This window comes from Pogoniulus pusillus, chromosome 8 (genome assembly GCF_015220805.1).
Source record: "Pogoniulus pusillus isolate bPogPus1 chromosome 8, bPogPus1.pri, whole genome shotgun sequence".
Lineage (NCBI taxonomy): Eukaryota > Metazoa > Chordata > Aves > Piciformes > Lybiidae > Pogoniulus > Pogoniulus pusillus.
In genome coordinates this window covers 16,873,751-16,895,318 of record NC_087271.1, presented here as the reverse complement: position 1 = coordinate 16,895,318, position 21,568 = coordinate 16,873,751, and the positions used below count along the sequence as shown (strand labels likewise).

At 44.3% G+C, this 21,568-nt stretch overlaps 2 protein-coding genes across 6 annotated transcripts in view; one reads left to right on the top strand and one right to left on the bottom strand.

Moving 5' to 3' along the window:
* TUT4 (terminal uridylyl transferase 4) overlaps positions 1 to 15,517 on the top strand; it is a 46,552-nt gene extending 31,035 nt beyond the window's left edge. For 2 of the 5 annotated variants that reach the window (XM_064147386.1, XM_064147384.1), the window contains exons 19-30: positions 447 to 536; positions 2,350 to 2,463; positions 3,560 to 3,637; positions 4,042 to 4,219; positions 4,574 to 4,621; positions 4,718 to 4,800; positions 6,801 to 6,916; positions 8,506 to 8,666; positions 9,587 to 9,684; positions 10,880 to 11,405; positions 13,801 to 13,974; positions 14,947 to 15,517. In XM_064147386.1, coding sequence (XP_064003456.1) covers positions 447 to 536; positions 2,350 to 2,463; positions 3,560 to 3,637; positions 4,042 to 4,219; positions 4,574 to 4,621; positions 4,718 to 4,800; positions 6,801 to 6,916; positions 8,506 to 8,666; positions 9,587 to 9,684; positions 10,880 to 11,405; positions 13,801 to 13,974; positions 14,947 to 15,038 — 1,758 coding nt within the window. In that variant the 3' untranslated portion in view covers positions 15,039 to 15,517. The remainder of the gene's footprint in view (positions 1 to 446; positions 537 to 2,349; positions 2,464 to 3,559; positions 3,638 to 4,041; positions 4,220 to 4,573; positions 4,622 to 4,717; positions 4,801 to 6,800; positions 6,917 to 8,505; positions 8,667 to 9,586; positions 9,685 to 10,879; positions 11,406 to 13,800; positions 13,975 to 14,946) is intronic. The other 3 variants (XM_064147388.1, XM_064147389.1, XM_064147387.1) reach the window with 3 other exon arrangements.
* Positions 15,518 to 17,451: 1,934 nt separating this feature from the next.
* PRPF38A (pre-mRNA processing factor 38A) lies at positions 17,452 to 21,492 on the bottom strand. Its single transcript, XM_064147390.1, has 10 exons — positions 21,300 to 21,492; positions 21,046 to 21,205; positions 20,444 to 20,565; positions 19,928 to 20,013; positions 19,683 to 19,793; positions 19,056 to 19,168; positions 18,527 to 18,553; positions 18,349 to 18,446; positions 17,973 to 18,021; positions 17,452 to 17,784 (listed from the first exon to the last, which is right to left on the bottom strand). The coding sequence occupies exons 1-10, from the start codon at positions 21,427 to 21,429 to the stop codon at positions 17,742 to 17,744; spliced, it is 939 nt and encodes a 312-aa protein (XP_064003460.1). The 5' UTR covers positions 21,430 to 21,492; the 3' UTR covers positions 17,452 to 17,741.
* Between the last annotated feature and the right edge of the window lie 76 nt (positions 21,493 to 21,568).

Genomic DNA, 21,568 nt, shown 5'->3' with positions numbered 1-21,568 from the left:
GGCAGAGCAGCAGCATGGTACACCGAGTGTTTCTGTGCATGCTCCTGCAGAGCTGGTAGTGCTGCACTCACTGGGGCCCTTCTGCCAGCATCAGCAGTAAGCTCATCCCAGCTTTCATCTAGCACAGTGGAATTTTACCATTTCTAATGTAATGGTCTCACATTCACCTGCAAAGAAGATACAATGTGTGGAATTTGTTCCAGTACAAGTCATCCCATGGGCTTACTTCTTTGCTTGTGTTTTCCAAGGCTCTTGTTCATTCTGTTCTGATGAGTTTGATGGAATATTCCTCTGATTCTTATTTTTTCTGTTGTCATATTATGCATCTCCTGTACTTGAACTGCACACTGTACTGTAATTAACTTTAAATTACATGGAAACATTTCTTAGATTTTTTACATTCAGATTTTAAAAAATGTATTATTTATTATTTTCCCTTTTCCTAGGCACAGCATAACACAAGAATGCTGGCTACATATGCAGCTATTGATCCTAGAGTGCAGTATCTGGGCTACACAATGAAAGTTTTTGCAAAGGTAATGTGAAAAGAAGATTCTTGTTTTTATGATTCAGTGTTTTCTGGTACAGCCACTGGGTTTGCTCCTGCTAATAGCAATTGGGAAGGAGACAGCAGGATGCTATTAATAGGAAATGCACTTTCTGAAGCTGACTGTGCTGCATCAGATTGTGTGTGCCAGAATCAAGTTCTTTAGTCCTGGTGTCATCTGCTACCTGGTGAAAAGACTTTTGCCTAAGAGGAAGCTGATGAAAGGAAATTGTTTTGATTTTTAAATGTAAACAGCCCCTCCCTAACAAACAAGCAAACAAAAGAATTGGTAACTGTAGAGAAAAGTATGTGATTGTGCATGAGCTTCCCAAGTTTCCTTATCTAGGACCAGCCTGGAGATTACTGTGACTTTCTTCTGGCCCAGTTGCCTTGTTCTGCTTGTTTTAAGTTAGGAGAAGGTATGGGCTGATGAATGAGCGCCTAAGTCTCTGCTTGATATGCCCAGGACATGCACTTGAAATTAAGGGTTTGGAAATAACAAATTCCAAATCTCCTGCATCTTTCTTTTTTTCTTTATGATAGTCTAATGAAGTGTCACACTATACAGCCCTTGCTAATTGAAACATGATCTTTCTTTTTACTCAAGCTGCACTGCTAAATACCCTCCCCCAGACAGCTCAGTCAGACAGGACAAATGGATTATAGAGAGTGTAATAAAATGTATCAGGTTGAATGAAATACCTTTGTTCCAGAATGAAATGGCCATGTCCATTATACTACCAAGACTCTTTTGTTGGTGTTGTAACAGCAGTGCAGAACGTTGCCATGTCTCTTCTGTTCTCAGATGAAAAAGTGCCTTGTGTCCATAATAATGAATCTTGCTCTTTTACTCTTCTTTTTTAAGTTGTGTTGTGTACAACAGTATGTTAGTGTAATGTGTTCTATAATAGGACAGGCAGTACTCTGTGTTTGGAGGGTTGTGTACAACGGTAGTTGTGTATGTTCTAGAAATGTTACTGAAAGCTTCCAAGTTGTGTGATACAGACTCCTGACTCTGTATCAATACAGGTGACTTCGTAGCTGTACCAATACTCTGTGTTTAAGCAAAATATCTCCTCCTCTGTGTGCATTGGTAGAAAAACCAGGAACAGCTGTCACTGCTGTTGCTAATGGGAATTTGTGGATCCTTGTTTTTTCCAGATGTAGGAAGTTAAAATTGTGTTTGTTGTGATGCAAAGGGTAGCATAGAAGCAGGTGCTACAGAAAGGTTATACTGGAATGAAGTTTTCAAGCACAGTAAGGTAATTCACTGAGATTTGCATTGTGCTGTGCAGGCTTGGACCCTGTGTGTATTTGCTAGCAGACTGCCTGAGGTGCCAATGCACTGTGGCTGTACTTGCCTATTAATTATTCACAGAGTGGTGGGGAACCAGAGCAACAAGGAGTCACAGAAACAGCTTGAGTGACATGAGTTTAGAAACATTAAATTTTACACTATTTTTTTACATTATTGAAATCTGAATATTAGACCTGAAGATTTGCTGGAATTTTTATTTTGGGACTTATGATTTGCCCTTTTTTTTCTTTCTTTCTTTCCTCCCCCCCCATCAATTTGTCACATTATAAACTAAAAGATGACATTTTGGCTATAAGAAGCTTTTCTGTTAGTCAAGTTTGCCAGATGGCACCTGTCTCTAAGGACATTTATTTTTCAGGCTTCATAAGCAAATTCTTAGTTCTGAAATGAAAGTGTTTGCTGTTCCTGCTGGGGATTCTGCTTGCTCTCTACCATAGTTGTTAGTCTTGACTACTGAAACCTAAGCTCAGTGTTGTGTTTCCAGCGCTGCGATATTGGAGATGCATCCCGTGGCAGCCTGTCTTCATATGCCTACATTCTTATGGTTTTGTACTTCCTACAGCAGAGGAATCCACCAGTTATTCCAGTCCTGCAGGAGGTAGGCTTTCAGAAAAAGCAGCTGTGAAAATAGATGCATCATTTCTTCAAGCCAGATATGAGAAGTCTGGGCCTTTAGGATCAAGGGGATGAGTGAAGCTTGGTGCCCTTTTGCATTAGAAGGTTGCCAACTCTTGCTTGATTTTAGTGGGTGAAAACTTGCCAAGAAAATTAAAACAAAATGGGAAATCTGTTGAACCTAAGTTCTGCTGTTAATTTACTTTGGGATTTCTTGGTCCTAGGATGGTATTTATATGCAGACTAGGATAGAACTAAAATTGGCAGGTGGTATGGAGGAAGGGAATTGTAATTATGGCACTGTGCCAGATGCTCTTGAGATTTCAGTCCAGCTTATCTGTCAGTGACTGTAAGAAGCCTTATTTATTGCTCAACACCTTATCTGTAAGATAAAAAGTTTATTTTATGATTTCATGAGGGGGAAAAAAAACAAGCAAAGTACTTCTTTGGTACAACTTTAACTATGCTATTTCACATGTGCCAGGAAAATCCACTAAGAAAATAACATTCTGTACCTCTGTCGCATGGGTGGGGAGACTCTTAATTAGTCAGCTACCTCCCTCTTCCAGGCACTTCTAAAGCTGTTCCTTCCTGACGTTTTTGTTTTTTCTCTGCAAGAGGAAAATTGGATTAAGCACTGCAGCTAAGACTCAGACTTTCTTGCTGATACTTCAGTAGTGGTTGGAGCTTGTTGTTTTATTGCTACCCTGAGAGTGCATTTAAATAACGGTGGAATTTCCCCTTGGCTTAGCTAAAGTCAAAATGTAATAAGAGTCATATAAAGTCTCCCTAGAGAGTTTGTGGGCAAGAGGGATGCTGGAATCCTGGTGAGGTAATTTAGTCGTGTTTGCTTAGTTGCAAAGAACAAGTCAAAATAAAACAACCCAATAATTGGAGAGAGGTTTAGCAGTAATGCAGAATTAGTTTCATACATTTTAGCAGTGAGATGTTCTGCATGTATGAGAAGTAATTGTTAAAGTGAAAAAGTTTCTGCCTTGGTATTATTTCTTACCAGCAAAACTGCAAAGCTTTTATAGTGGCTTTGAATTGGAGTGGTAACTGTCCCTTTGTTTTGGCAGATATTTGATGGAAAACAGATTCCACAAAGAATGGTGGATGGATGGAATGCCTTTTTCTTTGATGACATGGAAGAATTGGTAATATTCTAAATCCAGAAGAGTCACTGAAATGTACAAGATTGTTTTAATGAGAAAGTCATACGTTTCTAACAGTGTAATATATGAAGAAATAGTTAAACTTCCTTAGCTATATTATTATATCTTCCCTAACTAGTCCTGTTTTGCTGGAATGAGTATCTGGGTTTGTTTTTTTTTTATTTATTTAAAAATATTTCTAAAAAACATGAAGTAGAAAAAAATACTTGTTACTCCTCATTAACAGCTTACTTGTTACTCTTAATAAACAGAGGTAGTGCTAACGGTGAAGATCTGACTTGAACCAAATGAAACTAGTTTGGTAGTGGCAGACAAACTCAAGAGAGAGAGTGTCGAGAGGGAGAAGCAACTGTAGCTCAATAAGTTGTGTCTTCAATTGCATGCAGAAGAAGCGTCTGCCTTCTCTTGGGAAGAACACTGAATCCCTGGGTGAGCTGTGGCTAGGGCTGCTGCGATTCTACACTGAGGAGTTTGACTTCAAGGAGTATGTGATCAGCATCCGGCAGAAGAAGCTGCTGACGACGTTCGAGAAGCAATGGACATCCAAGTGTATTGCTATTGAAGGTACTCATCTGCTGAGGGCTTGCTCTGCTGCTGAGGGACAGCTGGAAGATCTGTTCTCCTCCTGCACGGGAGCTTTATGTGAAGAGACTACCATCAGTGTTTAAGAGACAAGCATGGTTTGCAAGGCTACAGCTTACCAAATGAGCTTAGGCTGCTGCCCTGTTAGTGTCCAGCAGTACACTGCTCTCACTTTGTTAGGGTTAGTTGTGTACATCCAGAACCTTCAGCATTGCTTTCCCGACCATCTGCTCAGGGATTGCATTTAAAAATTAGTACTCTGTCTTTTTTAGCAAAAAAAAAGGTTGCAGTATATTTTTTCCTATTCTGAGGTTTTTTTCTCCCTTCTTTACACAGATCCTTTTGACTTGAATCATAATCTCGGTGCGGGAGTCTCTAGGAAAAGTAAGCTATTAATGTCTGCTAATAATTAATGGCCACTAATTTCCAGAGTGCTGCAGCTTTTCTAATGTTTTCCAATACTTTGTCTTTCTTCAATAGTGACCAATTTCATAATGAAGGCATTTATCAATGGGAGAAAATTATTTGGTACCCCTTTCTACCCAGCTGTTGGAAGAGAAGCTGTAAGTGTTAACAGTTTTTCACTCTGTCCACTGAGCTAGTGCATCCAAAGCAAGTATCTTCAGTGTGTCTGTCCATTTGGAATGCACCATGCATAAAATATCACAGCATTTGTGCATAAAACATGACAGCATTTGATGGACGCCTTGCGGGTAGGCTACTGCAATATAAACTCCACCAGAGCAGAGTCTGGCCCGGGCCTGACTCTTGCCAGCACAATGGATATTTTTGGCTGGTTTGAGGAAGATAACTTCATTTTGGCTTTGGGGTTCTTCTATAAAACTTTTAATTGTGTGACATTAAATATTGCAGAAAACTGCAAAATTGGCTATAAAACCTAGCAAAAGCTTTAGGAACTTTAGTAGCTATTCATGCAGCCAAAGAAAACAAACTCAAGAGCTGTTCATTCTCCTTATGTTTCCAGCTGGGGGAGAAAGGAAGGATTGCTGCTTGAGGAAGAGAAAGGGTGATGGTAAACATGGGAATTTTTAGTAAGCTGGGCTTCCTAAATTGCATGATGATTGAGGGTCAGGAGTGTGTTCATGCAACATCTGTGCTACAAGCTCCAGTTGTTGAAGTGCAACAGAAAACTGGTTGTGTTTCTGTGAGCAAATAAGTCCTCTGTAATTAATACTTTCAGCATCTACTTTGAAAGGTACTTTCTAGGACAGTTCAGAGGACTGTTCTTAGAATCACAGAATGTTAGGAGTTGCAATGGACCTTGAAAGATCATCCAGTCCAAACCACCTGCCAGATCACACAGGAACATTCCCAGGCAGGTTTTGAGTATCGCCAGAGAGGGAGACTCCACAACTCCCCTGGGTAGCCTGTTCCAGTGTTCTGTCACCCTCACAGTGATTTTTTTTTTTCCTCATGTTTACATGAATGGCTTCGAGCAGGGTTTGTTTCTAAGGGATTTTAAAAGAATCTGTGTTAATACAGACTCAGGAAAAAATGTTCTTTGATGCAGGGGCTGTGTTGTTTTGTGCCGTGCCCAGTGAAACAGGACCTGTTTTTACTGGGGCTTTTGAGTGCTTCTGTGACACAGATAATAATGAATTAGTGTGAATGTGGCTGTCTATCTGACAAACACCTGAGCCTGTGGAATAAATAGAATTGCTAGTCAGGTTTTTCTCAGTTGTTTGCATCAATGTTCAACAAAAGACTCTGGTACTTCTGAACAGCACCCACTGTGTGTGTAGCTGTGGTCAGTGATGCTGGTCTGCCATCCTCAGATTTTCACTGATCATTTTATTGACAGAAAGCAGCCTTGTCATGCAAAGGGGCTGCCTCTCCTGGAGGAAATAATGCCAGTGGCATTGCTGAGCATTTTATTTCTCCAGAGTGCCCAACAAAGACAAGGCCTCAGTTTCCTGAAGACAGTGCCCTGTGTGGCAGCTTAGTGGCACAGAGAAGCAATGGTAGCACTGTCTGCACTGGGACTTTGCACATTCTGTCTGTACCTCTGTTTCAGTCTCTCCAGCAGGACAATGTTTTCATCATGTCTGTGTTGCTCAGGGGCTGTGAACTGCAGCCTCTGTGGTGACTCACATCAGAACTGCAGCTGTTCTGAGCTAAGTCTAGGGAAAGAGAATGATACAGGACAGTGTGCAGATGCTCCATTTGTTTCCCACCTGAGCTTTGTGCTGCCTAGAGGATATAATCATAGCATTTAGGAAGGGACAGAGGCTGTTTCAGAAAGCATATGAGCAGTGACTCGGGTACCAACAGAGATCATATGCAGAGAGCTGTCCTCTGAAGAACCTTGGAGCAGTGGAAAGTAGACAGCAGGCTAGAGCTGCAAATTCTACAAATTCAGCCCCTGGCCCTAGTACTTGTTAGTCCTTTTTAACCCCAACTGCTCCACATCTCTGCAAAAGCTGCCATCATTTACAGGTAGAAAAGGGTTGGGTGTGTTCTAAGCAGCAGTGAAACTTCAAGAGGTGAAAGCTGTCTATGGTAGGTGATTCATGTATTATATCTGTTTGATGTTTTTGGACAGGAATACTTTTTTGACTCAAAAGTGCTGACAGATGGGGAATTGGCACCCAATGACAGATGTTGTCGTGTCTGTGGAAAAATTGGTCACTACATGAAAGACTGTCCAAAGAGGAGGAGGTAAGGGGTACACCAAGCTGGCATCAGACCTTTGGGATAAAATCAGGAAAGATTTGGATACTTGAAATTCTAGTGGAAATTAATCATGTGCTGAGCTGCAGAGAAAGTCAGATCTTCATATCTCATCCTTAGATTCCCATCCTATTTTTTGCTTTTCTTAGGGCTGCTTCTGGTCATCACTTTAAATGTTGAGTATGTTTATGGAAGCACACACAAAGTAAAATCAGCAGTCTGTTGTATCTTAATATTTTTGCTTCATGCTCTATCTGTAGTTACAGCTTAACTTAAGATTCAGGTCACTAAATTGTCTTTTTATAATGTAGACATTCAGATGGAGACCTGACTGCACAGATTGTAATGTATTAAAGTGAATTTGCTGTAGTGGTCGTGTTCAGAGGATGGTGTTGAATTTGAGTTATTGGGCAGACCTGGTACTGTACCCACGCAGAGCAGGCAAACACTCATTTCTAGCATTCAGGAGAAGCTGAGGTGTGCATGGCTGGGATGTGAGTCTGTAACTCAGTCTAGTGTCAGGCACCTGCTGACCCCGCACTTGTACATGAATTGCACTTGAAGAGTTTTGAGTTCTGTCAGTTGAGGCCCTATTGAATGCAGGTTGGTGTCTCCAAATAGAATTCAGCAGGAATTGACATTATTTTTTCTTTGGATCTTTAGTGACCCCTTCAGTGTAAGTTGCCTGATTCCACCTAAAACTCGTTGAAGCCCTTAGAATTCAGGTTCAAGTCTGGGCTTTTTCATTTGCTCCTTGTGTTCAGTTGTGTGCTCCATAATTCTTGAAAATATTATTTGTTTTTTCCTGCTGCCGAGTTCTTATTTGCAGCGTTTTGGTCAGTTAGCAGAGTTCAAGATACGTGAAACTGCACAGGAACCCTAAGATGGCAGGTGGACTGTTTCCTTCAGCCTCACTTAAAATGCTCCTCATAGGCACTAGCATGCTGATTTGCATCATCTCCTTCCCTTCGTGCCTCAGGAAAAGTAGTTGTGATCTGCTCTTCGCACCAGCTGCTACAACAGTACAGCCCCACAGAACCTCTTCCAAGCTATACATACAGCTCACAAAGCAGCATTACTGTTTAACAGTCCTGAGATAGCTCATGGAGAAAGATCTCTATTTCTTGTCTTGGTTCCCGATCACTAGCTCTTCTCTCTGTTTTATTAGTAGTGAGTGTTTGAAAGAAACTCGGGGCTTTCTTTCATGTCCTGTGCCAGTTCCAGATGCACTGTCTGCACGCAGGAGGAGGCTGCATCTACAAGAGCTGACTTCTGCGTGTTCTGACTCAGTGGGATGGCTTCCTAGAACTAACCCCAAAATAACTGGCAGGCTGAGCCTACTGAGATGCAGGTAGTCCTCCACTAATACAGTTAGACAGCTTCTGGACAGTTGTGGGGAGCTTCTAAGTTCATTAGAGTTACACAAACAGGTTGTTAACCAGCCTAGAATCTGAGAATGTTTTTCTGAGGTTGCTGAGCTGTTTGCATTCTGCTACAGCAGCTTTTCCTATCACGCCAATGTAACAGCTACACACAGATCTGCTCTGTGTGTGCACTAACAAAAAAATATTACTCAGGTTAAAGAAAAAGGAGAATGAGAAAGATGACGAAAAAGACACAAAAGAAGATGACAGAGAAACAAGAGAGAAAAGGTGTTTCATCTGTGGGGACGTGGGCCATGTTAGAAGAGATTGTCCTGAGTTCAAACAAACCCGTCAGAGAAATAACAGCGTGGCAGGTAAGTCAGGTTGTGTGATGGCAGTGTCACCGGGGAGCTCTGAGTTCCCTTCTCTAGGTTTCTCTGCAGACTTGGTAAACATCTTCTGAAAAATCTGTGACTGATCTTTTCAGTCATTGCAAATCCAGCTTCTAGTGTAAGTGCTGCTTTCCTTCAAGGGGCAGTTGTGTCTCCTGAAGTAGAGTCTTTGCGTGGGTGAGGGAAGAAGTGTACTCAGCAGTAAGAGTAGTTTGCTTCAGGGGATAGCACTGTTTGTCTTCCACTCACACTGGGGACATTGAGGAGAAGCAGTAACAGTAATAATTGAATGCATTTCTTCTTGTGAACGCTTCTCAAATGTCAGCTCACCTTCCCTCACCTTACCTCAAATGAGAGGTAAGGAGATGTGTTTTCACCCAAAATCAGTGCCCCAGAGTAATGTTTCCAAAAGCAAACAGATGCATTAGGAAGGTAGAGCCAGTTTTCAAGTGACTGTTAGTGGAGGTAAGTCTAACTGCACCCCTACGTGTCTGCAGTACTTAAACAGGTAGAGCAAGCTCATCATAAATGAACTCCAGAGAGAACCTTGCTGCTTTTCTGGATCCTGATGCTGCTTACTCTTTGTTTCTTTACCCAAAGGTTTCCACTGTTGTTATTTAAAATCCCACTGCTTACAGCAGTGGCACAGAAACCTGCACCAAGTAGCACTGCTGTAGCAAAATGAGGGTTTGTGTTACTGAGATTGTGTTTGGGGTTGACTGCTATACCTGTTGATGTCCCTTAGGACCATCAGATAGAAAGTTTCCCACCTAAAGGAGAGGTTTAGATAATGGATCTACCGTGTCACACGAGAGCTAAGGTGTCACTGACTGCCAGATTTCTGTTATTGTCACACACACATCAGCTTGTGGGGTTTATTAACATATTTGTTCCTCACTTAGGCACCCAGCTGGTCCGGAGCATGGTAAATTCCCAGCTAGTGGCTGTGAGCCAGCAGCAGATGGAACGCCCCTTGCGCACGAGGCAGTCATCCGAATGTGTAAGTTGCAAGTATCTGTGGCAGTGAAGTAATAAGCAAGCTGTAGCAGAGCAGCAGGCTTGGGCCAGGCTCGCCCAGGTTTTTCTCAACAGCCTCTGCACTTGATCGTGACAGCATTGCACTCTGCAGTTAATGAACTTTGATTTATGGTGTCCTGACTTTTGGAGAGCATTTATGCCCTTCCCATATGGATGCTGCATGGTCAGCTTGGTGTGAGAGAGCTTGTTGCTCCAAAAGGCCAGCCTCACTGGCTGGCTGACTCCAGCTAGGATGCCTTTGGAACTCTTGTGCTTAGTTACTCTGGCAGTGTCCTGCAGTTACTAAGGGTAGTAAACACAGCTCATTAACATGCTGGAGACTCAGGTTTGTGGCTGTCGTAATTCTTTGTGCTTTGAGGCCTGTCTTAAGGGACTGCCATGATCAGGCAGCAGATGCAGTTCGCTTGAGTTCAGCTGTGGTCCACAGGGCAAGAGTCTGGCAGAGCACACCAGAAACACAAACAGAACAATGGGAAAGTTTTTGTAAGATTCTCTTAGAATGTGTTTCAGTATCAATAGACCTGGATAAAATGTCTGACTTGGTAAGCGGTGATGGATAGCAAATATGACTGGTGGCATTTAATGTTGTTGGAGTGCAGAATACAGCAGAAAGTAATTAATTTTAAGCTATTAGTCTGAGAAATGTGCCTGACAGTGAAGCTTGCAAGTAATGGGGGATGCTGATCACTACTGCTTATGGTCAGTTTACTGCTTTAAGTTATAGACTATTTCTTAACTGATCACAAGTGTTTCTTTGGAAGGTTTATTGCAGTAACAGAGGCTTTCTGCCATCATCGTTACTATATAACGTGCTGTTAAGGCTGTAAATACATTGGGTGGGAAAGACTGGTTTAAAATCAGAAACGGATGTGTGAAGAGTCTGGTGAAGGTTTTGGGGCTCAGGTTTGCTCACAGCGGTGTTTCTGATGGTGAGATGTGCCACGCTAACAGACCAAGTTATCTGATGGTGAAAATGAGTGTCAGCTGGGTGGTACTGACTGTGCCCAAGTGCCTGCTGGTTTAAATATCTGGGGTGTAGCTGGGGAGTGCTTTGCCTTGTTTATGAATAGTCTGAGAGGGTGGGTGCTTATTAAAGAAAAACACTGCTAAGTAGCTAGTGAACTAATCAGAAATGCATCCTTTTTCTTCCCCTCCAGTCTGATTCACAGCAGTCCTCTTACTCTCCACAACCTCAGCAGTTTCCACAGAACTCCTCTCAGCCAGCCTCCATCACCCAGGCTCAGCCACAGCCTGTATCCCAGTCCAAGCACGTGCCGCAGCCGCAGCAGGGTGCACAGCCACCCCACCAGGTCCAGCTGCCTCTGTTTAACTTTCCCCAGTCTCCCCCCGGTCAGTATTCCACCTTGCATAACCTGGGACTGCTTCAGATGCACCATCACCACCAAATTCAGCTTCCCAACACCTCTTGGCCTATTCACGGGCCTGTGATTCACTCTGCACCGGGTAACCCTCCTCATTCTGCAAATGTTCCATTTTCTATGAGATCTGGCAGCAGTAGCACCACAAATAACCAGAGCAGTTTAAGCTTGAACGATCCCAGTATTATCTTTGCACAGCCTGCTGCCAGGCCCATGGGAATTCCCAGCACTTCTCACGAGGGACACTGGCACAGCCCTGTGACTCCGAACTCACTGGTGAACAATGGCACTGTGGGCAACTCAGGTAACTCTTCTCTATCCTATCAAAGCTCTCTCACTATGTGTGTGAATGTTAAGTGGTATAGGATCAGCCAGCTCAACCCGATTGAGTTTAAAAACACGATGCTTAAGAAGCTGAGTCATTATCTTCACAGTAGGAAAAAGGTCAGGCAAGTTAGATCATTGTAACCTCTAGGCTTGCTCTTGTCTGCTGTTACCAGCTGTGCAGCACATGAGAAATCATGCATTCAACTGAGCAATGCTCTAGCTGTTGTGTGCCTGAAGCCTCTTCCTGTTGAGATGCTTACAGAGATGGTTTCCATGTTTCTTACATAGCTTGTAGATGAATGATGAGACTGGGAACGCAGAGACTGGCAGAATTGTGGTTGTGCAAGTTGAATATTGCCTCCTTGCATCTAGTGCAGTAGAGTATTCTTTTCTCGTGTAGTTTATCCTGCCACATTTCACTGTCTCCTGAAAAGACTGTCTAGGAATGTTCCCTGTGACAAGTGGGCAGCAGCCTTTGACTCCTGCCAAAGCCATTTGTGTGTTCGAGGCTGAGAAATGCAGTGCATAGTAGTTAAAGCCCCTGCAATTTTCTGTGCAACAGGTTGTGTCAGCTCCTAAGTTAGGAGTCTGATCTTTAGATCGTATGGTCTTTTGATCTATTCTGTGTAACTTCTGTGATTAAGGAATACATCCATCACATACTACACTGATGTGGTTGTTCCTTGGGAGATGGAGATGTTGACTTTCCTGTGCAGTTTTTCTCTGTGCTAATAAGGTGGTTGGCAGCTACAGTAGCTGAGCCAGCAGTATTGGGTGAGGCAGTCAGCAGCCAGCTACAGGTGGTGAGGTGCTGGAGATGCATGCTTTTCTGTCCAGAGCTTGGTGGGGAATGCATTTTAGAGGATACAGAATCTGCTGTCAGTGTGTTTTCAGGGCTTTGGTGTGCTTTGTCTCTACCTTGCCATTTCTCATCTTAAATCTGCCCAGGCTTGTCTAACACCCTCTTCCATGTCCATTCCAGCTCTGATTTTCTCAAGCAGCACCATCAATCCAAGTCTTCTTCCCAGGATAGCTACCTTCCTTCAGCCAAGCTTCCCAGATCCTAGTTTCTACTCCATTCTCCCTTCCCGAGACCCATTTCTCAGTGTGTAATTAGTCAGTTCCTGGCTTTAGTCTCTTTCATTTTACCTGCTGCTTGCTTCCACCCTCAATGTGCCTGCACAGTTTTTCTAGTTTTCTTGTGCTCCTAGTCTTATTTTATTTTTTCCCCTTCATTTCCATCTATGTCCATTTTCATTACTCTTCTTTTCCTAGTTCCCAGTCCTGGTATGAAATACTTTTTGTTTCCTTTTTGGCTTAGGTGCCATCAAGGTGGGGCCATTGGGTAGGGCAGAGTAGAGATGAGCTGGCTGTTTGGTTTGAAGCTTACTCTCTTGCTTGAGATGATCTGAGAACAGTAAGTTCATGGAAACTTTGTTTTGGCTCACATAACCTTGGCTTGGAAGAAGCCTCTTTGCTTCTCTGTGGACAGTTGGTCAGGAGGATGAACTCAGTGTCAGACAGTGCTTCTTCATGCAGCCTCCAGAGCCATGCTTCCTGTTCAGTGGGTAACAGTCACTGCTCTCCCTAAGCCAGGGTAGTGCTATGTAGTGGAAGTTTGTCTGCAAAGTTTGTGTTACGGGGAGCTTGAAGGAAAGCTGACAGGATAGGAACTTAAATTCGTTTAGTTAGTTCTGAGTGTCCCTGGTTCAAGCTTTTAAAAGAACAGGCATCACTGTGTCTCGTAACATTGGGAGCAAGATCAGTAGCAGAGCATTTTGTGTTAGCCTGTGTTCCCTGCCTCCTTGGATGCTTGATTTCTCAGCTGTGGTCCTGCAGTGTTACTTGCTCTATATAAGCAGAACAGCTTGCCATGGTCTGCTTACTTCCAAGGTTTTCATTTTATTCTCCAAAATCCCATTTTAAGCTGGTCCAATGATCTAGACACCGAGTTTCTTAAGCACGCAGGTACTAATGGAATTCAGTCTACATCTGAGAATCCTTTCTTGCAGTAGACAATAGCCTACACATCCCAGCTCTGCCAGTGAACATTTCTGGATCAGGTACCAGTAGCATTGTTTAGACCTGGTGTTTTTCATCATGAGAATAACAAAGGAGTAGTGGCATTGTAGGTCTTGATTTTCATGGCAATTCATCCTGTCTTCCTCCCCAGTAAATTCTGTTACAGTGAATAATGAAATGATGTAGGTAGTAATTTTTATTGCTGAATATTCAAACAAACGAACAAGTAGCACATCAGCCTCATTGCACTGTCCCCTGCAGACTGTTATTGACGATGTAAATTGTATTTGTGACTTACTGTTTAATTGTTTCAACTTGCAATGTGCTTTTCCCTTTCAATTGAAAAATAGATCAGGGTTTCCAAGGACAGTTTGGTAAAATGAACCCTCCTTCTGTCCCTTGGGACCATGGGACCCCTACCCATTTTCCTCTCCTCCGAGGAGCGTGGCCTTACAATATGCCTCAGAACTACATGCAGCAGGGAAATGCCAGCTACCCACCGAACAAACCTTTCTACCCTCAAGGTACTAGCACTAGTATATGAATCAACAGCTCGTGCAACCTGTCTCTTTACTGTCTCAAAGGCTTTAAAAGCCAAACAATCATGTTTCACTTGCTAGGCTCCCTGGAACCATAATTAACCCAAGAATCAACCCTTCAGCTTCCTCTGTGGATGGATGAAAATTTTTGTGGGAGGGAAGGGATTAAATCAGATTCTGAAATCTGAGCCAGTTTGCAGTCTGTTGCACTCCAGGCTCTTACTCCTTCACTGTTGCTGTCTGAATGTAGAGAGCCACCTCTGCATCAGTGGAGGTTAACATGATTTGCCCATGAGCATGTTAAGAACTTGAAGCTGTCTTTGTCCTGGTTCATTTTTTATTTGTCTGGTTCATCTTTTTATTTTGTCTGTGGGATGACTTACAGACAGATCATAGAGTAACTCAGGCTAGAATGGGCCTCTGCAGGTTATCTAGTCCAACCTGTCTGCAGTCAAAGCAGTGTGAGTCTCAAAGGTAGGACAGGTTTGGCTATTCAGGTACTTTGAAGGACTAACTTGACCTCAACTCTTTCTGATGCTAGTGAACAGTGAATGGTGTTCAGCGTCTGCCAGGACTGGGAGAGGCTGCAGGAAAAAAGACTTTTGGCTTCACTAAGAGAGAAACTATGCCCAGACTGTACTTGGAAGCTTTGCAATGCCTATATTGCTGGGTCATCCAGTGTCGGATACTGGCACCAAACCTATTGCACCAAATCTAACCTATTGGCTGCAGCCAGGCTTCCGAGAGACTCATGTTAAAAATCCTGAAATTGCTTAAAGTAACCAAAGTCATGCAACAAATAATGCTGGAGATTCTGAGGCAGTTGTGGAGATGGGATTAAAGCAGCACTGCAGTGTGCCATGGAGTTAGGTGCACGGTCTAGTCAGTGCCACACTGTAGCCAAGGGCTGCTGCTGTGTCCCGTGTACTGAAGTAACTGTGATCCCTTTGCTTGCAGCTGGCCCACTGATGCAGAGCAACCAGCGCTTCTCGCTCCTGGCTCAAGGACACCCGCACTTGAATCTGAGCTACATTCAGCAGAAAAAGTGAAATTGGATGGGGGGGGAGGAGGGAGGGGAGGAAAAAAATTCAGGTTCTGATTTAAAATCTTAATGCAACATGTTTAGATACAAGATTATTTAAGACTGTTTTTAAACTGTATCATTTGTACATAGATATGAAGTATAGTTTTTACAAGTATCACAAAACCCAGTGATACAAATTTCATCTATTTTATTACCCTATTTTTAAGGGGAATTGTGTTTTGGTCTATCTTGATAAACTGTAAAGAGAGAGAATTTTTAAAATTAAGTTCTTTATTTTCTATTAGCTGTATTCATACTTTGGTTGCTTCAGACTTTATATATATTGTTCTAAAAAAAAAACCAACAAAAAAAAAACCCTAATAAAATTAGAAGGGGATTTCATGTGTTTAAAAATTTGTCACTTCTATTCTTTACAGAACTATGTAGTGCCAAAAAAACCAACTTTTTAAAAAGAAAAATAAAACTACAAAAAAAAGGACAGAAGCATTTTCCTCCTCCCTCTTTGTATGTATGCTTGCATTCAGTTGTAATTAGGAAGCCAGAGTAATAAAAGCAGCTCTTATTTCGGTGTCTTAGCAAACAGGAGTAGTTTCAGTGAGTCACACCATCAGTACAGCTGTGCTGTTTGCCAGTTGTCTTCCTTCTAGAACACTTGAGGGAAGAGCACATCTGCCCTGTCTGTAACAAAATCACAGAAACATTCAGGCCAGAAAACCCCCTCAGGATCACCAAGTCCAACCGCGCTCCCTGCTCTGCAAGGTTCACCCCTAAACCATATCCTCAGGCATCACATCCACATGACTTTTCTACACATCCAGGGGCAGTGACTCCATTACCTCCCCTGGGCAGCCCATTCTACTGCCTGACAACTGTTTCTGTGAAAAATTCTTCCTACTGTCCAGTCTGAACCTACCCAGTCACAGCTTGAGACCATTCACTCTTGTTCTATCACTAATTACCTGTGAGACCAACACCAACCTCCTCCCAACACAGAATCATAGAATCAACCAGGTTGGAAGAGACCTCCAAGATCATCCAGTCCAACCTAGCACCCAGATCTATCCAGTCAACTAGACCATGGCACCAAGTGCTTCATCCAGTGTTTTCTTGAACACCTCTAGGGATGGTGACTCCACCACCTCCCTGGGCAGCCCATTCCAATGCCAATCACTCTCTCTGTGAAGAACTTCCTCCTAACATCAGCCTATACTTCCCCCCGCACAACTTGAGACTGTGTCCCCTTGTTCTATTGCTGGTTGTCTGGGAGAAGAGACCAACCCCCACCTGGCTACAGCCTCCCTCCAGGTAGTTGTAGACAGCAATGAAGTCATCCCTGAGCCTCCTCCAGGCTAAATACCCCCAGCTCCCTCAGCCTCTCCTCATAGGGTTTGTGTTCCAGGCCTTTCACTAGCCTTGTTGCCCTTCTCTGGACACGTTCCAGCACCTCAGCATCTCTCTTGAATTGAGTGGCCCAGAACTGGACACAGCACTCAAGGTGGGGCCTGACCAGTGCTGAGTACAGGGGAAAATAATTAAAAAGTCACGTAACTAGTTAGCATGCCAGAGTCTCCTTTCAGGGAGTTGTAGGAGGCTGAGGGAAGACCTCACAGCTCTCTTTTTCAAAATAAACAGCCTCAGCTCTTTCCGTTGCTCTTCATAATATTTATTAACCTATGCAAAACAGGCTGACCATGCCCTGGAGGACTCAGGCTGTACAATGAACCCATGCTGGAGGCCTTTCCCTCGCTTCACTTGGCACTGCCACTTTGTGTTGCAGTCTGTGTAGATACCTGAGCTGCAAATGCCATGTTGGGGAGAAACCTGTCAGTCTCTGCTCCTAAAGCAACTCAGGAATGGGTACGAGTAAGGGCTTGTGCACAAGAGCTTTTTACTGATGACTGCACTCTATCATTAAATGCACTAAGATGAGGACTGTCCCATGAGTAACATCTTAGTTAATTTGAAAAACAGGGACTTGCTGCATGCCAACTTCATTCAGAGAGTAGAGCTGAGAATAACTGTGCCCTACTCTGTCCCCAGCCGCAGGTAGGCCACACACTATGCTGAAAGTAGTGCTTTAGTGTCTGTGAATACACCGAGTAAGTCTTGTCTAGAAAGAATAGAGAAAGACAGTATACTGCTTGCAGCTTCTGATACTTCTGCTGATGCTACTACTAGATGTCAGGATGAGTAATACAGAAACCAGTAAGAGTTCAGTTAGCTCTTTTGTTTTAGCTAACACACTGGATGATGGCTAATTTCCTTTGCTGTACTGGGAGCTGCTAGCTCTTCAGGGCCTGTGACTTGAACATACTCTCAGGTTTAGACAGTGGTCACAGTGGCTGGTTGTCAAAACAAGGCACTGATGGGAGAAAGAAGCCAGCTTCAAAGTGTTACAAAATAAATATCAAAGAGCCTTTAAAGACAAACCCCCCATGTTTATTGCTTTTCACTAGTTTTTACAGGGCTTGAGAAAAACAGTTTAAAAACAAATCCTATCACAAGGCTGAGTAAATACCTACAGAAAAAGTATCCTTAGCAGTCATGTCATTCAAAATGACAAACGAGCAAGACTTGTCCAAGAGGAAAAGGACTGAAGAAGTGGACTGCAATAGCAGCCAGTACAGATGCAGCTGCCCTGTAAAGCCTACAGGACAGTACTGGCCTGCAGTTCAAGGTCCTCAGGCTCTGTGCTGCACTGCATTTGTTACTCATTCCCTCGACGGCTCTTCTTGTGGCTCTTCTTAGATCTGCAACAGAAAATACCTCACCAGATCACACAGCACTGCATGGTTTGAAGTGATGCATAGGAAACACTGAGGGAGATACTCTGTTAGATATTTCACCTCTAACACTGTAGGAAGGCCTTCAACCCCAGACTGAACTGCCACATATGAGCTACAGGACAGACAAACCCAGGACTCAGACCACCCTTTACCTTTCAGGTGACTTGGAATGACTTCTGTGTCTGTGGCTGCGGTGATGCCCTGCAAGGCAAAAGAAGGTAACAGCTACTGCCACAGGCTCTAGAATTCCTTTGCTTTGCTAATGCCATCTGCATATAGTGGCAGAGTATCCTAAATAACGCCAGCACAAATCTAGCCTTAATTAAACACCCAAATTAGCCCCCCTCAGTAAGTATTTGAGAACATACTCAAAGCAACTTGGCACGGATGAGAGGACTCTTCCAGCTGTGCTTTCATACAACTATCACTTTTGTAAGGCAGCTGAAGCATTTGTGCCACAAGTTCTCTTGCAGTGGGTGTTCTGCTGTTAAAGACTGGCCAGAGGTAATCTATCAATGACAACAGTACCTGGAGATTTGGATCGTGACCTGTGGCGCCTCTCCCGGGACCTGCTTCGATGTCGCCTGGGGCTTTTGCTTCGGTGCCTGTCACGGCGTGGGGATGGGCTGAGAGAGAAGCAGCTTTTCAGACAGCCACACTAAAAACTCAAACCTTCTGAGGTTAAAGAACAGAATGCAACACCTACCTTCTCCTCTTTGGAGAGCGGCTTCGCCTGCGATTGGGGGAGGAAAGAGAAAGTCACTCAAAACACAGCACAAGCAGCTGGGTCGCTTCCCGTCTTCTCCAGCAACAACAGCAGGGCTTTACTTGCACTCCTGTGTCCCCAGTTAGCATGAGCTTGGCCTGACTACACAAGAGGCAGGACACGCTGCTGGACTGCCCCATGCAGATGAGGTTAGTAAGGAATTTTTCCCAGCTGATTGTCAATTGAAACAATTAACAGGGCCTCCTCTGCAGTCTCTGGCTTACAGAAGAAAAAAGCACTTCGCTCTCCTTAGTATAGCATCAAGTTCAACTAAAATGGGCCAGCAAGGTCGAGAGTTACTGAAGAGTGGGAAAAACAGGCAGATGGGTTGACTGTGCACTGCAGCTCACTTCACAAAGTGGCTAAAAGTAGTGGGAGGTGGAAGAGAATTGTCACCTCTCTTTCAATGCTTTGCTCCAGCCACCTACAGTACCTAAGTAAAATCAGTGCTGAAGAAGAGCCCTCTCACCTCCTCGGAGACCTGCTGCGGCTCCGCCGGTACCGCACAGCTGGGGACCGGCGAGGTTTGTCAAGGTCACGGTACCCTCTTCTGCGGTGGTCGGGAGAGGGTGCTCGTTCCAGCTGCAACCAGAAAGTTCTGTAAGTCTGGTTTTGTCCGGGTGTTTAATGTAGCAGTAAAGACTTCTGAACAGTTAACGCCAATGACAAAAGCCAGGCAATTCAGCTTCCTCATCCCCAAGTGCTTCCCAGTAGGCAGTGAGTGGCACTGCCAGAGTTTGCCATCTGGGAATTAAAGTGACAGAATTGACTAGGACGGTCACCACTATCAGCATCACCTTCGGTTCTCTCTATTATATGCAGTAAATCAATTTCTCTAAAGTATGTTTACACAGAACAGATCCAGAGCTGTGAACTTCAGAAGACACCACAACTTGCCAGACACGGAGCACCTGAGAACTGTTTCATGGCCTAACAAGTTCTCACAAGCAGACAAGAGGAAAATATTTTAGGGGGGGCCAATACAAGTTGCAAGCAGCCTCCTGGTGTCTCCCCTCCTATTTCTCCTAGGCCGTAAAGTGTCCTGTGGTGGTTCAGCAGCAGCTTTAACTATCTCTTTGCAGAACAGTTCACCAACCTTCTCATCTTCTTCTTCCTCCTCTTCACTAGATTCTACATCATCCATGTCCTCTTCCAAGGCACTAACACGGGGCTCGAGCTGTTCGGCTTCCTCCAGGACATATCGTTTCTAGAAGAGGTGACAACTTTACCTTACATAGCCCAAGTAAGAGCAAGCACCTAAGGAGGCAGCTTGTGAGCCAGAAGGACCTACATCACTGCTCTGTGCAACATGCCAGCAGCTCACACAAAGGTTCTCCAAACCTGCAGTCGAGGCAGAATGATATCACACACACGTTCCTCATGGAGGAGCTCATCAATAAATTCATCCACGTGCATCAGTTCAAATTCTAGGGGGAGGAAAGTCACATTGAAAAGGCAATGAAGAGTGACATTAGAGGCTAAAGATGATGCACTTCAGCTAGTTCATGTCAAGTAGGCTGTACAAATAACAGTCCTAAAATCATCTGCAAAGGTAAGGACAGTCATTGGCTTATCTTGCAAAAAAGAAAGGACTGGCAGAGTCATAGTGCTCAGTACAACACACAGGCACGTGGGGAAAGCACAGTAAAGAAGGCAGCTCTCACTTGTACAAGTCAGGAAGACTGGAAGGGACTAATCAAAGCAAGAAAAAACAAAAGGATTTTCAGAAAAACATTCATACCACAGTTCCCTAAGCTTGTGTCACTCAATATTTACTTTTACCTAACAAGGCTTCTTTTCTTTTAACAGTAGGTAATCTCCGAGGTCCTAAGGAACCACAGCTAAGTTAGTGCTTACCCCCATTTCTGTTCTGGCTTTTGATCTTTCGGTAGTCGTTGTACAGTGGCTCAAGGTACTTGTAGCAGTCGATGGCTGTGCCTGTCAGCCTCATGTACAATGCACCCAGCATCCGGACGTACCTGAGAAGTGAACCATTTCATCTCTCTCAGCTTTGCAGTTAGCAGCTCAGAGGTTTTCCTCTCAGTTTCTGAGGAAAACCAGCACACTGAACCAAACAGAAAAGCCAGCCATTTAGAATTTCCTCAAGCACAGACACGTAATCTCTGCACGGCTTGTTCATGCCTACAGGAGCTGCGTTAGCAATCAGCAGAAGAAATACTAAAATAAACAGGGCTTCCTTTACGCCCTTCGTTCTGAAAGCTTCCGAGAGAGATGTACTGCTACAGAGAGGGCACACCGCAAAGGCAGGCCATGCCGACAGCACAGGTGGCAAGGACAGCAGCCCCAAAGCAAGGGGAAGGACGTGCATCACAGCAACTTCATCAGGACCCACTAAACGCCAAACCCCGCGGTAAGGTTTCTCTAGCTGTTCCAGACTGTTTCATTCGCTACAACAAGAAGAAGCTGAAAAGAGAATTAAAACCAAGCTACCAACTTACTTGAAGTCCTCGTTCTTTATGAACTCCACAATGATGTCCTTTTCCGGCTGGATCTGCAGCATCTTCAGCGTCAGGCACAAGAAGGGGGTTGGCTTAATGTTCCCTCCATAGACGCCTCCTACATACTTAAGCTCCATGGCCTTGTCCACCACCAGCTCGGCTAGGACAGGGACGGGTCGTCAGCACAGGCTCCCCACAGGCTCCTCACCGAGCTCCGCGCCGCGCCCCTCCCGCCCCAGCCCGCTGCGCCATACCTGTCAGGCCGAAGCACTCCTCCTTCCAGTACTTGGACTCGTAGATGCGGGTGCGGATGATCTTCTCCACCAGGTACTGGGGGTTGGTGCCGTGGATGCTGTGCGCATCCTTCACCGTCCGGTTGGCCATGGCGGCCGCTGCTCAGCCGCCGCCAGCCCCGCCGCAGGCCTCCCTGCGCCCTTTCCGGCAGGCACCGCAACAGCTTCCGCTTCCGGCGCGCCCGCGCCGGCCGCCATCTTGCCTTCGGGCCACAGCATCCCTCCTGCCG